The sequence below is a fragment of the Pogona vitticeps genome, chromosome 6, assembly GCF_051106095.1.
Source record: "Pogona vitticeps strain Pit_001003342236 chromosome 6, PviZW2.1, whole genome shotgun sequence".
Taxonomy (NCBI): domain Eukaryota; kingdom Metazoa; phylum Chordata; class Lepidosauria; order Squamata; family Agamidae; genus Pogona; species Pogona vitticeps.
In genome coordinates, this window is record NC_135788.1 from 14752091 (window position 1) to 14766011 (window position 13921).

A 13921-nucleotide genomic window follows, 5' to 3' on the forward strand; every position below is an offset into this window, starting at 1 on the left:
TATTCAGTTATGACTTCCAGAAGAGTATGGAGTAACCTATGTCCCCTGTGTTCAGGGAAAGCCATTCAAAGTCCCTGCTTCTAAACATCTGTGTGCAAACCAAATAATAATACTTCAGTCTTTTTAAAATATCACCATCTGCCTTCATTGGGTTGTAAATATATCTTGTTACCAAAATTCATAAATTGTATTGGTATCTTCCCATATGAGTTGTTTGAATAGTCTTCTGGCGAACAGACAAAACTAGATAGAGTCTCTGCTCAATTAATCCTTGCCATTTCCAACGTGAAACGTCCCTCTGAATTCCAATGTCACATTCCCCTCTGCAGGGGAGGCTACTATTGTTTGAATGTATCTCACAGAAGTTGGCAGCTTCACTGATTCAGGAGGTTCAAGCTATTTGCTGTAAATTATGACTCAAAGGGATTCAGAAGCAGAGTCATTTCTTACATAAACCTAAACAAAAGTGTGAATGAGATCATACTGAAGATTTAAAAAAAATACCTTGTGCTATTGATAAATATAATATCTTGACAATATTATGGCCTTCAGCTTATATGGGTGGAAAGAGGAGGAGAACACCAAAGGCACAAAGTTGCTCATCCATGTGATTTGGTTCAACACAATAGTATAATGTCTGAACTATCTTGCAAAGAAAGAAAGCCTCTTCAATTGCTTATAATTTAACTGATGGCAAACCACGAGTGACAACTTTGGCCTTGCCATCTGCTTTTCTGTTTTGTTCTCCCCTCTCTTCTGTATTGTGCTTGATAGAAACCTGTACGAGTGTTATCCTGAGTATTACTTGGCAGTCCTGGGAAACACAGTTCATTGTGAATTCAAGGCCCAATAAACTCCCATAGCTTCTGGAGTCATATGAGTACTGAAGGGATCATGGGTATCACTCAGATGGGGACTTAATGGAGGAAGGCAAGGATTAAGAGACAAAGAAAAGGAGAGGTTGTTGCAGCTCTTATGTGTTGCTGTTATTGTTGATGCTACGTACTTCGCCATAATTCAGTCACCTACACTTATAAAAGCAATCCAGTATCAGAAAACATACAAAATATATATTGGGACACAAAACTCAGAAAAATTACTTTTCTGGACTCCCAGCCTCTTGGCAGTCATGCCTGAAAGTGCTACTAATATAACTTCCAGTAGCCATGCTGTAAAAGTAATGTCCAATCAACAATTTCAAGTAATCTTTCTTGAGCTCCTATGTATCTCTTTGGGTTCCTGGGGACAGAATCCCCTGAAATTTCCTTTGTGTGTTCACTTCAGTGAAGGCAAGTGACTCCAATTTTTCAAGGGTAGTTAGTCCACTCTGCATTTTAATCCAGATTTTACAGAAGCTATCCAAGAAGCTGAGCCCAATGAGGAGATAGGGTTCAGCACCATAGATAGCTCCCATGAAATCCAGACTGAAATCTAGGGCAGATTCACTCCTCCTGTGGTACAACTGATGCCGAATATATCCCTACTATTCCTTGGCTACATACACATGACAATTTTCTCCTGACCCATTTTCTCACTGTCCATCAACTTCTTGGAAATGGCATTCATTCTGACAATGGTGCTTTGCTGGCCATTGTCCAGTTAATGACAGAGTAAAGAGGAGTCTTACACCAAAAGAGTAATTGCCTAGAGTACGCAGGGAGAAATTGGTGCCTCCCTGCGCACAACTTTCTGATTGTGTGCAAGGAGGTTTCCCTAATTTTCATTCCAGACAAAGTTGGGGAGGCCACTGGCTTTATCACACATACCCATTTCTGTCTAAAGCAAAAGCAGTTCCCTGTGCTTAGTGAGAGGTGTGCAACCATTGCTTCATCCCTCTGAAGTCTGCCAGCTCAGTGATACATGCTCTGTCTGCCCAAGGGTTGGGAGTCACAGGCAAATGGCAGTGATTTCTGGGAAATTCCCCCCCCTACTGCAAGCCCAGTGATATACATGCAACTCCGGCTTTCTCCAGTCTCCTGATTTGCTTCCAACCATCATCTCCCACCTCCATCTTCTTTGATTTCTGCTGGCATGTGTCTCAACACACCTTCTTGAATAAGCAATTTAAATCAGACTTTCAAAATGTTGTTTGTTAGGACTATACCACCCAGAACTCCTTGGCCAGCACGATCTTGGCCATGTTAATAGTGGGATTAAAAAAAAAATCCCAAACTGTATCCTTTGTATAATGTTAAATTTCTTCCTTCTTAATGCCTGTACTGTGTATGGTGGGACTTCAGTAGAATAGGCTTGACACAGTATAGAGAAACAATGTTTCTGGCTGCTACCAGTTAAATGTCAACCATAATAGGTCAGTGTCTTGATGCATCTCCAAACGTTTCAACAGGTGTGTCCTTACTTTCAATTATACTTGCCTTGGCTAAATTGCATTTGGTTGAATGTTCAGATGCTTCAGATTTTGTAAACAGTTTTCATCTAAAGGCACACGAACTTCTTGGGCTTCCATAAGTTAAAAGGCAGGTCTCTGGCAATCCAGTTGTTAAACTCATGCACGTTGATGGTCTGTGTCCTGGTCTATTGTAGCATTAGGTTTGAAGGTTCTAATTGTTATTACAGCACTTGCTGTCAAATTGTGAATATTTATAGCATGGTGCCTCAAAGAACACCTTGAAATTGAAGCATAGCTGGGTAATCTAAACAAAAGAGACAAAGCAAGCACTCTGGGAGTGGGAGGTAAGAAGAGAGGGTAAAGGAAACCAGCTACCAATGTAGAACTAACATCATCATCTAGGGATGTCACACAATGTTTGAACTGGTGTGTTACTATTTCCCAAGAAACACTAGGAATTGTATTTTTGGATTTTCTGGACTACAAATACTAGACTTCTCCATTTGGGAGATCTTCCTACCTTGCAGATACCTTACAAGCTCCTCCATGTGATGGACCTGGGATAAAGGTCTCAGTCTGAAGGCTTTGAAGTGCAACTAGACCAAGCTCCAACCAAGCTTCCTGTTTTTGCCCCAGTGCTAGCTGGGAGCTGTCTTTCTGAAAAGGAAGCTTAGGCAGAGCTTGGCCTAGCTCAGCCTCAAAGGCTCCTTATTTAGGCCTATCTTCCAAGTGCATCACATTGAGATGTTTGTAAGGTATCTGCAAGGTAGATAAGTTGGACTCCCAGAATGGAGAAGTCTACTATTGGATTGCAGTAGGACCAAGCAAGACGTTGAGAAAAATGTGCATTTCTTCTAATTTAACCCATCTTCTCTTGCGCAATGGGTTTCCTTTGATTCTGTACCTCAACAGTCAGACTTGAAGATTAAGCTCATGTTTCATTTCCAGTGACCTCAGAAAACAAACATGCTAAATGCAAGATAACAGAGGTGAGGAAGTACACAGGTTATTGCAAACACATGTCTTTCGCCACTTGACAGACCACATGCTTTAAATGTGTGCTGAGTGTATTATCTAGTTGTATCCTAAGGCTCTCTTGTTTGGGAGGACATGAAAAGAGTCTTGTTGCATTGGACAATGGGGTTGCCTGGTCTCTCATCCTGTTTTCCACAGTATCTAGCCAGATACCTATAGGAAGCCCATGAGCCCAACAAGAAGGCAACATCATTTCATGCTGTTTTCCCACAGCAATCAATATTCAGTAGTACTGTCTAATATTCTGCATTGATTGTGGGTTGTTATGGTTTTGGATCAAGCGTGAGCTGCCTTGAGTGCGTCACACAGAGAAAGAAAGGTGAGTTAAAATGATTTTTAGAAATAAAATCAATGTTTCACAATTTCCTTACAAAAATGTTATTTTTTTTTTCCTGTTTTCAGGCAAAGCCGAAAAAATGCAAGCTCTGTGTCTCAAGATTCATGGGAACAGAACTATCCTCCAGGTGAAGGTTTCCAAAGTGCAAAAGACAACCCGAGGTATTCCAGTTATCAGGGTTCAAGAAATGGCTACATGGGGGGCCATGGCTTAAATGCGCGGGTAATGCTTGAAACTCAAGAGCTGTTGCGTCAAGAGCAGAGGCGGAAAGAGCAGCAGCTGAAAAAAAAGACCTCTTCTGAAGGGTCCAACAACTATGACTCTTACAAGAAAGTTCAGGACCCGAACTATGCCGTTCCCAAAGGTCCTTTCAGGCAAGATGTACCACCTTCACCATCTCAGGTTGCCAGGCTGAACAGATTACAAACACCAGAAAAGGGAAGGCCATTTTATTCCTGAGTCAAAAGAAGAAAGATCAACATCCCATGCAATAAAAGAACTGTTTCACATGAAGAAACTGTGTTTGGGGAATTTAAAACGAACACTTTTAAAAGTGTAATTACTAAGGAATCCTTGTCTGCTTCAGTGCCTTTAGCAATGTGAACAAAGAACTGGACAGCCTTACGTCTTTGCCATGGTGTCTCAAGTGTTATATTCTCAAAGAATTTTCCATCATTTGACAATCATCTTCTAGGAAAGTGCTGTGTCTTAGTTAACAAGTGTCCTAGCTGAATGTTTATATGCTGAAATTCAATTCTTTGAACACACATGTTCACTATTGAGCCCTATAAGAAAGCTTTATTCTCATTTTTAGGCAAAACAGAATGAAACAAAAATTGTTATTATTAGAGATGGGGCCAAATTAACGCTGTGCTGATGACAAAATTTGTCAACATGGCAACGTAGCAGGCAGGCGTCCACTAGCCCTGCCCCCCCCGGGCTGGATGGTTGACTTACCTTGCTTTGTGCACTGCTGGGATCCTCCTTCTCTTGTGGCCGTCCAATCCAGGCAGAAGATCAGGCTGTCTGCCCCTGCCTCCTTCTCCACTGAGGAGGCGGGATGGGAATTCTGCCCATACAACCAATGAATGGTTGGCTGCTGGGGGAGGCAGGGATGGGTAGCCCAAACTCCTGCCTGGATTGGAGCACTGCTAGACAAGAAGGACCCCAATGGCACATGACACAAGGTAGATGGTCCAACCAGTCCGGGGGGTATGGGATAAGTGGACGTGTGACAGCTGTGTTGCCATGCCAATGAATTTTGTCTTTGGGGACTGAATTAATTCAGTCCTATCTCTAGTTGTTATGTTTCATTTATTCTGGGGATTTTGTTGCATTTGTCTTATACCTTCACCATATACATACACACACACATATATATATAAATATATATATAATATTATATTATCAGTGAGAATGTTGTATTTATGAATTAATATCAGCCCTTAAAGTGAGGGGGAAATCTCTTTATTTCATAAAATCATGTGAAACATTGAGGAGGAAAAGTTCTCCCTGGATTGGTATAGCAAGTTTATTTTTTATAAAATATTTTGCATTTCATACAAAGTCAACACAGTCCAAAAAGTGAAATATAAAGGAGTCATTACTCAGTTGCTCCATATGTCTTCATCATTCAAATTGCTTTGTTCTTGTTGTTGGAGGAAGAATGCAGAAGAAACTAAAATGAAATTATATTTTTGAATTTAAAAATAACTTTTAAATTGCCTTTTGGATAGTTTGTAAAGTCTAATGAACAATTTGCGCTGTGCTTCCATGTGACTGTAGTTTTCCATCTTGGTATCACAAAGAAGGAGTAACCACTAAATAAAAAACAAATTGGGGGAATTAGATACATTTCACCATGAACACCTCTTCAAGTAACCAATACAAAAAGATTGTTCAAGCAGAGATATTTTAAGGTGCATATTGAGTATATGAAATTTTCCTTTACAGCAGCTGGTTTTGTGTTTGAAGGTCTGAATGTTCATGTATTGTGAACATGAAATTATGTTTTATGCATATCTATATATAATAGAGATGGGCCCAAATCAATTCAGCCCAAACCAGCCAACTTTGCCTGCAAAGTTGCTCTCTCCGCCACCTAGCTGGCTTCCAACTCATACTTCAGCTCACCTCTAATGTATATCCTAACCGAATAGCTGAAGTTCCTGCAAATCCTGATGTTGAAACACTTAAGTTTAAAACTCAGCATTAGAGATGGGCCTGAATTAATTCAGGCTCCGATGATGAATTTGTTGACACAGCACCACAGTGGCCAGGAGTCCACTCCTTCTACCCCCTAGGCTGTCTGGGCTACTTACCTTGCATCATGCACCTCTAGGGTCCTTCTTCTCCAGCAGCATTCCAGTCTGGGCGGGAGCTTAAAATGCCTGTCCCCACCTCCTTGTCCAACAAGGAGGCAGGACCGGAGTTCTGCCCATATAGCCGAAAAGTGGTCGGCTACTGGGGGAGGCGGGGACAGGCAGCTGAAGCACCTGCCTGGATTGGAGTGCCCCCAAAGAAGGACCCCAGTGGTGTGTAACATAAGGTAAGTGGCCCAACCAGTCGGGGGGGGGGATGGATGTGTGGCAGTTGTGGTGCCACACCCATTAATTTTGTCATTGGGGACTGAATTAATTCGATCCCATCTCTGCTTCTAATGTTTCATTTATTCTTGGAATTTTGTGGCATTTGTCTTGTACTTTCACCATATACATATTATCAGTGTGAATGTTGTTTTTATAAATTAACATCAGCCGATAAAGTGAGGGGAGAATCTCTTTATTCTATGAAAACATGTGGAAGAGTGGGAAGGAAAAAATCTCCCTGGTTTTGGTATAGCAAGTTTATTTTTTATAAAATGTTTTGCATTTCATGCAAAGTCAACACAATCCAAAAAGTGAAATATAAAGGAATCATTACTCAATTGCTCCATATGTCTTCATCATTCAATTTACTTTGTTGTTGTTGTTGGAAGGAGAATGCAGAAGAAACTAAAATGAAATTCTATTTTTGAATTTAAAAATAGCTTTTAAATTATCTTTTAGATAATTTGTAAAGTCTAGTGAACAATTTGTGCTGTGCTTCCATGTTACTCTTATTTTTCCATCTTGGTATCACAAAAATAATCAATCATTAAAGTGCATAAATAAAAAACAAATTGGGGAAATTAGGTACATTTCATTGTGAAAATCTCTTCATGTTCCGAAGTAATCAGTACAAAAAGATTGCTCTAGCAGAGACATTTTAAGGTGCCTATTGGGTATATGAAATTTTCCTTTGCAGTAGCTGGCTTTATGTTTGAAGGTCTGAAAATTCAAGGATTGTGAATATGAAATTACATTTTATACAAATATATGTATAATAGAGATGGGCCCAAATCAATTCAGCCCGAACCAGCCAACTTCATCCGCTCAGCACCACAGGTGCTGTGTGATTGCTCTCCCCACCCCCCACTTCGGCCGGCTTCTGTACTCACACTTTAACCCATCTCTAATGCATAACCTAACTGGATAATTAAAGTGCCTGCAAATCCTGATGTTGAAACACTTGAGATTAAAACTCGGCATTAGAGATGGGCCCGAATTAATTCAGGCTCCATTGAAGAAATTTGTCGGCACAACACAATAGTTGCCACACGTCCACTCCCTGCACCCCAGGCCAGCTGGATCAATCATCTTGCATCATGTGCTACTAGGGTCCTTCTTCTTCAATAAGGCAGGACACTAATTCTGCCCATTCAGTTGACAAGTGGTCGGCTGCCAGGGGAGGCAGGGATAGGCAGCCTGAGCTCTTGCCCAGGACTCTGGCAGCACGCGACACGAGTGGTCCATCCAGTGTGGGGGCGGAGTGAATGCTTTCCATGCTGACAAATTTCTTCATCAGGCCCAAATTAATTTGGGCCCATCCCTACTTAGCATATTTTGCATAAAAGAACAAAAGGAAAAAAGTACCCTATATTGTATATGGTTGATCATTTGCCTTTTTAAAAAAGAAAGAGAAGGAAACTTGGCCCCATTTTCCTTTTGCCTCATCCTGTTTCTAAAATGTATGTGAAAAGTCAGCACATGTTATCTGTGTCTTTTATGCCTGTTTTGTTTCTTTGTTAATATACTCAATTGTTAAAGATTTGTTACTAATGTAAGCACAAGGACCTTGGATGACTATGTTTTTTTTTTTACACAGAGACTTACAACACTGTGTAAAATGGCATTCTGTGTAAATACAGAAATTTAGAATAAAAAGATTTTTTTTTTTTTTGGTCTTGGTTACAGCGTTTTTCTTTTTGTGACACTGTCGAAAACTGTGTCCATGTGAGTTGATATTTTCATATTTCATTTACCAATCCTAAATACGAACCTTTTGACCAAACTCTGGGAGGCAGTGGAAGACAGGAGGGCCTGGCGTGCTCTGGTCCATGGGGTCACGAAGAGCCGGACACAACTAAACGACTAAACAACAACAAACCTGAACCTGAAAAGGTATGTTTGACATATCTGTTAGAACGGCAGTAGTATATCCAGAAAAGAGCAAGTGGTTAATCTTTGTAAAGCTTTGCTTATTTTGTTCTCACAGGCAATAACGACAAATTTAGCCACATCATCTCCCTGCTGGGCAAGATTTCAAGAGTTTTTGTGCATGCAGACACACACACAGATAGGCATACTGGTGAGAGTGAGAGTGAGAGTGAGAGAGAGAGAGAGAGAGCATTTGGGGGCCTTTTAAAAGTAATAAAAGTGAGCTTTGTGAATGAAAAATCTGATCCCCTCCCAGAGAAAAACTTCTTCTGAATTCAGTAACCCAAAGTAGAGTAGACCTATCGAAACAATGGGATTTACACAAGAATTGCTTCAACATTTAGTATTTGATTCAATCACTCTGCTCTACTTTGACTAGGAGTTGGATTTAGGCTTTTGTATTTCGTGCAAGTACAAAAAATAAGTGTTTTGTGTGGTTTTGATTTTGTTTTTAAGTAGCCTCTTATCTCCTGTCACTGGGACAACCGAGATAACAGAAGAAGAAAAAAAAACTTAACAGGCCAGACAGAGAGCCTAGCAGACCACAGCTGGTTCAGATGCTGCAGGTTCCCCTTCCTATTATTCCTTAAATAAGCAAATTTATTTAAGGAGTAGAACAAGGTAGAACAAGTCTGTAGACTGAACTGTTACTCTTTTGGCACCAGAGGCAAAGACCACTGTCTCTCACCTACTTCATCACAAGCGTGGGCACAGATCCTCCTCCCCCCCCCATGAAAAAGGAAGAAGAGAATATGGAGTTCCCCAAAAATGAATCATAGAATCATAGGATGGTTGAGTCTAAACTCCGGATCAATGCAGGAATCCAAATCAAAGCAGATCTGACAGGTGTCTGTCCAATTTTCTCTTGAATACACCTCCTGCACTGGAGCACTCATCACCTCCCAAGGTAACTGGTTCCATTGTGATACTGCTCTAACAGTTAAGAAGTTTTTTCCTGATATTCAGCCTAAATCTGGCTTCCTGTAACCTGAGCCCATTGTTGCGTGTCCTGCACTCTGGGATGATTGAGAACAGATCCTGTCCCTCCTCTGTATGATAGCCTTTCAAGTATTTGAAAAGTGCTATCAGATCCCTTCTCAGTCTTCTTTCCTCAAGGCTAAACATGCCCAGTTATCTTTCCTCATTGGGCTTGAAATAAAGAAACACAGTTATACTTTTGAACAAATGGAAAGTGAATAGGGCCAAGGTACTGTATGTACCATTTATTTTCCACTCACCAATAGATTCCGCATTAGATTTCGGTGCCTCCTAAATTCTGGTGCCTCCGTTGTTCCATCCTCATTACAGCCCTACCTATGGATCCATAATTATAGAGGGCACAAACACTGCAAAATGGGAATAACGAAGAACAAAATGGCGATCAGATAGTAGCACCACAGACCACTCGGCATCTTTCCTGTTATTGCTTAGGAAGGAATAAAAGGGAAATCTTAATTGCCATGATCACCAGTTGAAGCTTCCCTCGGCCCACCCCCATCTCCCCTCCATGTGCAGGCATTTTTTCAGGGTTCATGACTTCCCTCCTAATGGAAACAATTGACACAAAAGGAGTCAAACTGAGGGGGAAAAGAACATCTGCTTAAAACAGATTGTACAAGGCTGGTAATGTTCTGTTTCCCCCGTTAACAATATTCAACCTATTTTTTCTCCCTTTTTTTTGCATTCCTTGTTCACACAGCATCTCCTTTTGAATAACCCTGCAGTGAAAATCGGTGCTAATCCTTTATTTGCATGACATCACAGCCAGTTGCCATGGCAATCATGTCAGCTTATGTGTTCTGACTCTACTCCAGGTTCAAGGGAGTAGAGATGGAGAGGAGAAAAAGACTGCAAGGTGGATTTTGATTCATCCCCTGAAGCTGATGAAGCCAACAGGCTCTGTTTTAGATGCAAATGAAAGCAGAGAAGCGAACTTACAATTTGGTCCTTCCATCTAACAACACACCACCAATCAAGATGCTGTTAAAAACCCAGGTGAAATGATGGTGGCAGAATCTGCATTTATAAGTATGTGTAGATTGGACTTCGGTCGTTTCCAAAATCAAATCACTTTCACAGTGCAGTACCAAAAAACACAATCCTGATCGAAGGTGTGATGCAACAAGAATACTGGACATTTGTTGATCTACATGATTTGCCACTGTTAGGCATTCATGTGCAAAATCCAGAAGCTCTCTTAGGTCAGTAACTTCCTTAAAGGAGAATAGAACCATTCCCACTGCCTGCCTGGCCAGCTTTGTCATCGTCATCATCATCATTCTGTGTCCTTGCTTATAGATATAATTCCTCATTGTCACTATCCTGAATCCCAGGATAATATGTAATAATGAGAGGGAGCCACTTTTCATACAAAATTGCCTTTTGTTCTGATTAACAGGTTTGCATACAAAACCTAATGGTAATTGAGCAAGGAAAGGAAGATCCAAAGATATGATGTAGAGGAAATATGGTCACAGCTTTGACAGATTTTTAATACCTCATCTTCATATGCTAAAACAATTTAGTGTGGGCAGCTGTTCAGGTCTATTTCCTAGAATCATAATTTGAGACCTCCAGCAAGCAATTGTACTTGGCTTTTCCTCTGCTCTTGACGCTGCACACTCTGTCCCTCTCGGAGTCTTCTAAAGTGTCCATGTTACCTTGTTTATATGGTATAAGTGAGAAGACATCTGGGCACAGACAGTGCCAATTCTAGGGATAGTCGCAATGTCCACTATAGGAATGTCTTCAACTAATCACGCACAATGAAAAAGATCACGTAGGCTACCTGATGATTCCAGATATTTAATACAACAATTCCCATCATCATTTGCCATTGACTGGCCTGGCTAAGGTTTAAGGGAATCGTACTCTAAAACGTCTGACAGGAATCAGAGTGTCTGACCATGGGCAGAGTACTCAATTGACACTGGATTAATGCCCAGCAGTAATGCTAACCTTACTGCCCTACCTAATGCCTAGTTAATATGTACTTCAGATGCGACAGCTTGAAAGCTATTTCCATGAGTTCCAACTATCATGCCACAAGAGTGATGCCTGCCATCAGGAACAATGTAAGCCAGTTGTGGGAACATTTGTCTACATGTACAACTTCCAGAAGCCCCGGCCTCATGTAGGGTAGCTAAAATATCTGGGATGCAAAGGTTTTTCACCCTAGATGTTGGCTAAAAAGCCACTTCAGTCTGGAGAACTACTACATGGTCTACTCGATCCCACTCCTTTTGGTTTCCACTGGTTTGCATTTTATAATCACTGTTACTGCTAGAGATGGCATTGGCCAGCAGACCTGGTCTGGGTTTGAATAAGGACACACAGATTGGTGCCTGAATTGCCCTGGATGCTTTTGGGGGATGCTCCCATCTGATCCTTGTCTTTGTCTATGACTGTATTTGTGTACGTTCCAGTTTTCTATGAAGAAGACATAAGGTCATGACCGGATGGTGCAGACATAACAGAAAGCCTTCTGGCCAGGCTAGTAGCAGTTTGCAGAGCTACATGTGCTGTTTTCTTTTTATTATTAATTTCCGCCTTCTCCCCCTGCCCCCCCAGCTGCCAGGAGAAAGCCCCAGTCTCACAACTGGGTTAAGGAGTCCTAAGGCAGTCACTGAGAAGGGAGTCATGGACTTTAAATGGGCAACACACTCTTGAAAAGGAGCCTACACTTCTCTGTGCTTTCCCTCCTTTCTCTCTTCACCTAGCATTTCCTTTTCCATGGATCTGAAATTAATGCATTGTATAGAAGTTGATAATTCCCAGTGTGGTGTAGTGAATAGAGTGACAGACTAGGAGAAGAGGATTCGAATCCCTACTTAATCATGGAAACTCACTAGAAGAGTGGAACTGGTAAAACCACTCCTTGAAAGCCCCACTAAGGTCTCTATAAATCAGTTCTGACTTGATGACACAGACATAAAAGCTGATGAATAGCATAAAAAGCAAGGAACCTTCATTTGTAAGTTTAAGAACATACTCTTCTTCTGCAGCTCAGCATCTTCCCTAGTTTTTCATCTCTCTTTGCCCATTTTTGTTCATAACATGTGAGTGTGAGACTTAACCAAGGGATCCCATAGAGGTTGCCACTGCACCCTGTGAATGCCTCTGGACACTTCTTCACTCCATCCCATGGTCACTCTAGAAACACATAAATAACCCTTGATTCAATTTGATCTCCCGATGAGTGCATTACAGTGGTTACATATGAACTGGGTGTCAATCCACAGGCTCTATGTTCATTTGTTTGAAGACAGTGTACATCCCTAATTACTGCAGGAAGTGGATCAAACCATGTACAAGTAGACAACATTACAGAGGTTACGTGTGAATTCAGTGTGGATCCATGGGCTGGTATGTTCTAGGTGGAAGTCCAGAGATTCTATACAAGTTTTGACCTAGTTGCATTGCTTGAACAAAGATTCCTATCAAATTCAGAAGTGTACATTTCAAGTTTTGCATTTTTCTCTCACTCCAGCATAAGTGTTGTGAGATTTAAAAGATTATCTTTCTTTTCAAAACATCTCTGGACCCTCAGGGACGAGACAGATTCATAGGAAAGGCATAAAGAAATGTGGCTCTATGCTGCCTAATTACATCATCTACACTTCTCTGACTGAAGGTATTACTAAGGTATTGTGAAATTAATTGTGTGTGCAGGCTCAAAAATCAACCTGAATTTCCCCTTTCCTGAGTCACCTACAGACCCATTGTAGTCCCTTCTTTGTATGTTAGTGCAGTTCCTTAATGTTGCAGAACATTTCATGGGAAATAATTGTAATAGTAATATGTGACTAGGCTATGCTTCTCTCAAAACTGGTTACTCTGCTTGCTCAAAGGCTTCTCTGGAGGCACTAAGTTCAGCCATTTTATGGTACGAGTATCTTAATATGCATCTTTGAGGACATGTCCTCAATAAACAATTCAATGGCCATCTGTCTAGCATTATGCAAACTCAAAGTACAATTGCCCCTTTTAAAAAAAACTGGCAAGTGTAACACCATCAAGTACACAGCATCATGTGAATATGTATTTCTGAGTTTTTGTTCTCGTATCTATGGGAAGACAATATTATTTTGAGGTCTTTTTGTTTGTTATATTTACAGAAGTGTTAGCAGCATGTCGTTTCTCTTGCCTTTAAATGAACTGGGAAGAAGGAAGGAAGGAAGGAAGCCTTTAACTAGATTTACAAGAAAAGCTAGCAATCATTAAAAAGAAAAAGTTATAATCTTGGCTGAATATGATATCTTAAATAATTTAAACCTTTGAACATCTATTCTGGGTATATTAAAGCTAATTTAGTTTGTACATGTGCTGGCTTGCAAACATATTGTTTTCAAAACTCATCATAATTTTATTTGCCTTGCTCAGATACTCTTGAATTCATTCTCTTCATGTGGGTTACTGGAATGAGTCCCAGTTCACAATAATGCTAGACACAATATTGATTGATTGATTGATTGATTGATTGATTGATTGATTGATTGATTGATTGATTGATTGATTGATTGATTGATTTGATTTGATTTGATTTGATTTGATTTGATTTGTATCGCGCCCATCTAGACTACGTCTACTCTGGGCGGCTTACAGTAAAAGCATGAAAACAACATATAAACAATTAAACAACAATTCCAATCAATAATATTAGTGGCACTCAAGATGGAAAAG

The 13921-nt window shown here is 40.5% G+C and overlaps 1 protein-coding gene across 10 annotated transcripts in view; it reads left to right on the top strand.

Annotated features, from left to right (window-relative positions):
• PARD3 (par-3 family cell polarity regulator) overlaps positions 1-4799 on the top strand; it is a 578687-nt gene extending 573888 nt beyond the window's left edge. For 9 of the 10 annotated variants that reach the window (XM_073002940.2, XM_078378538.1, XM_073002942.2 and 6 more), the window contains one exon: positions 3788-4799. In XM_073002940.2, the coding sequence (XP_072859041.2) occupies positions 3788-4181 (394 nt within the window). In that variant the 3' untranslated portion in view covers positions 4182-4799. Of the gene's footprint in view, positions 1-7; positions 206-3787 lie in introns of those variants that run through there. The other variant, XM_078378540.1, reaches the window with a different exon arrangement.
• The last annotated feature ends 9122 nt before the right edge of the window (positions 4800-13921 follow it).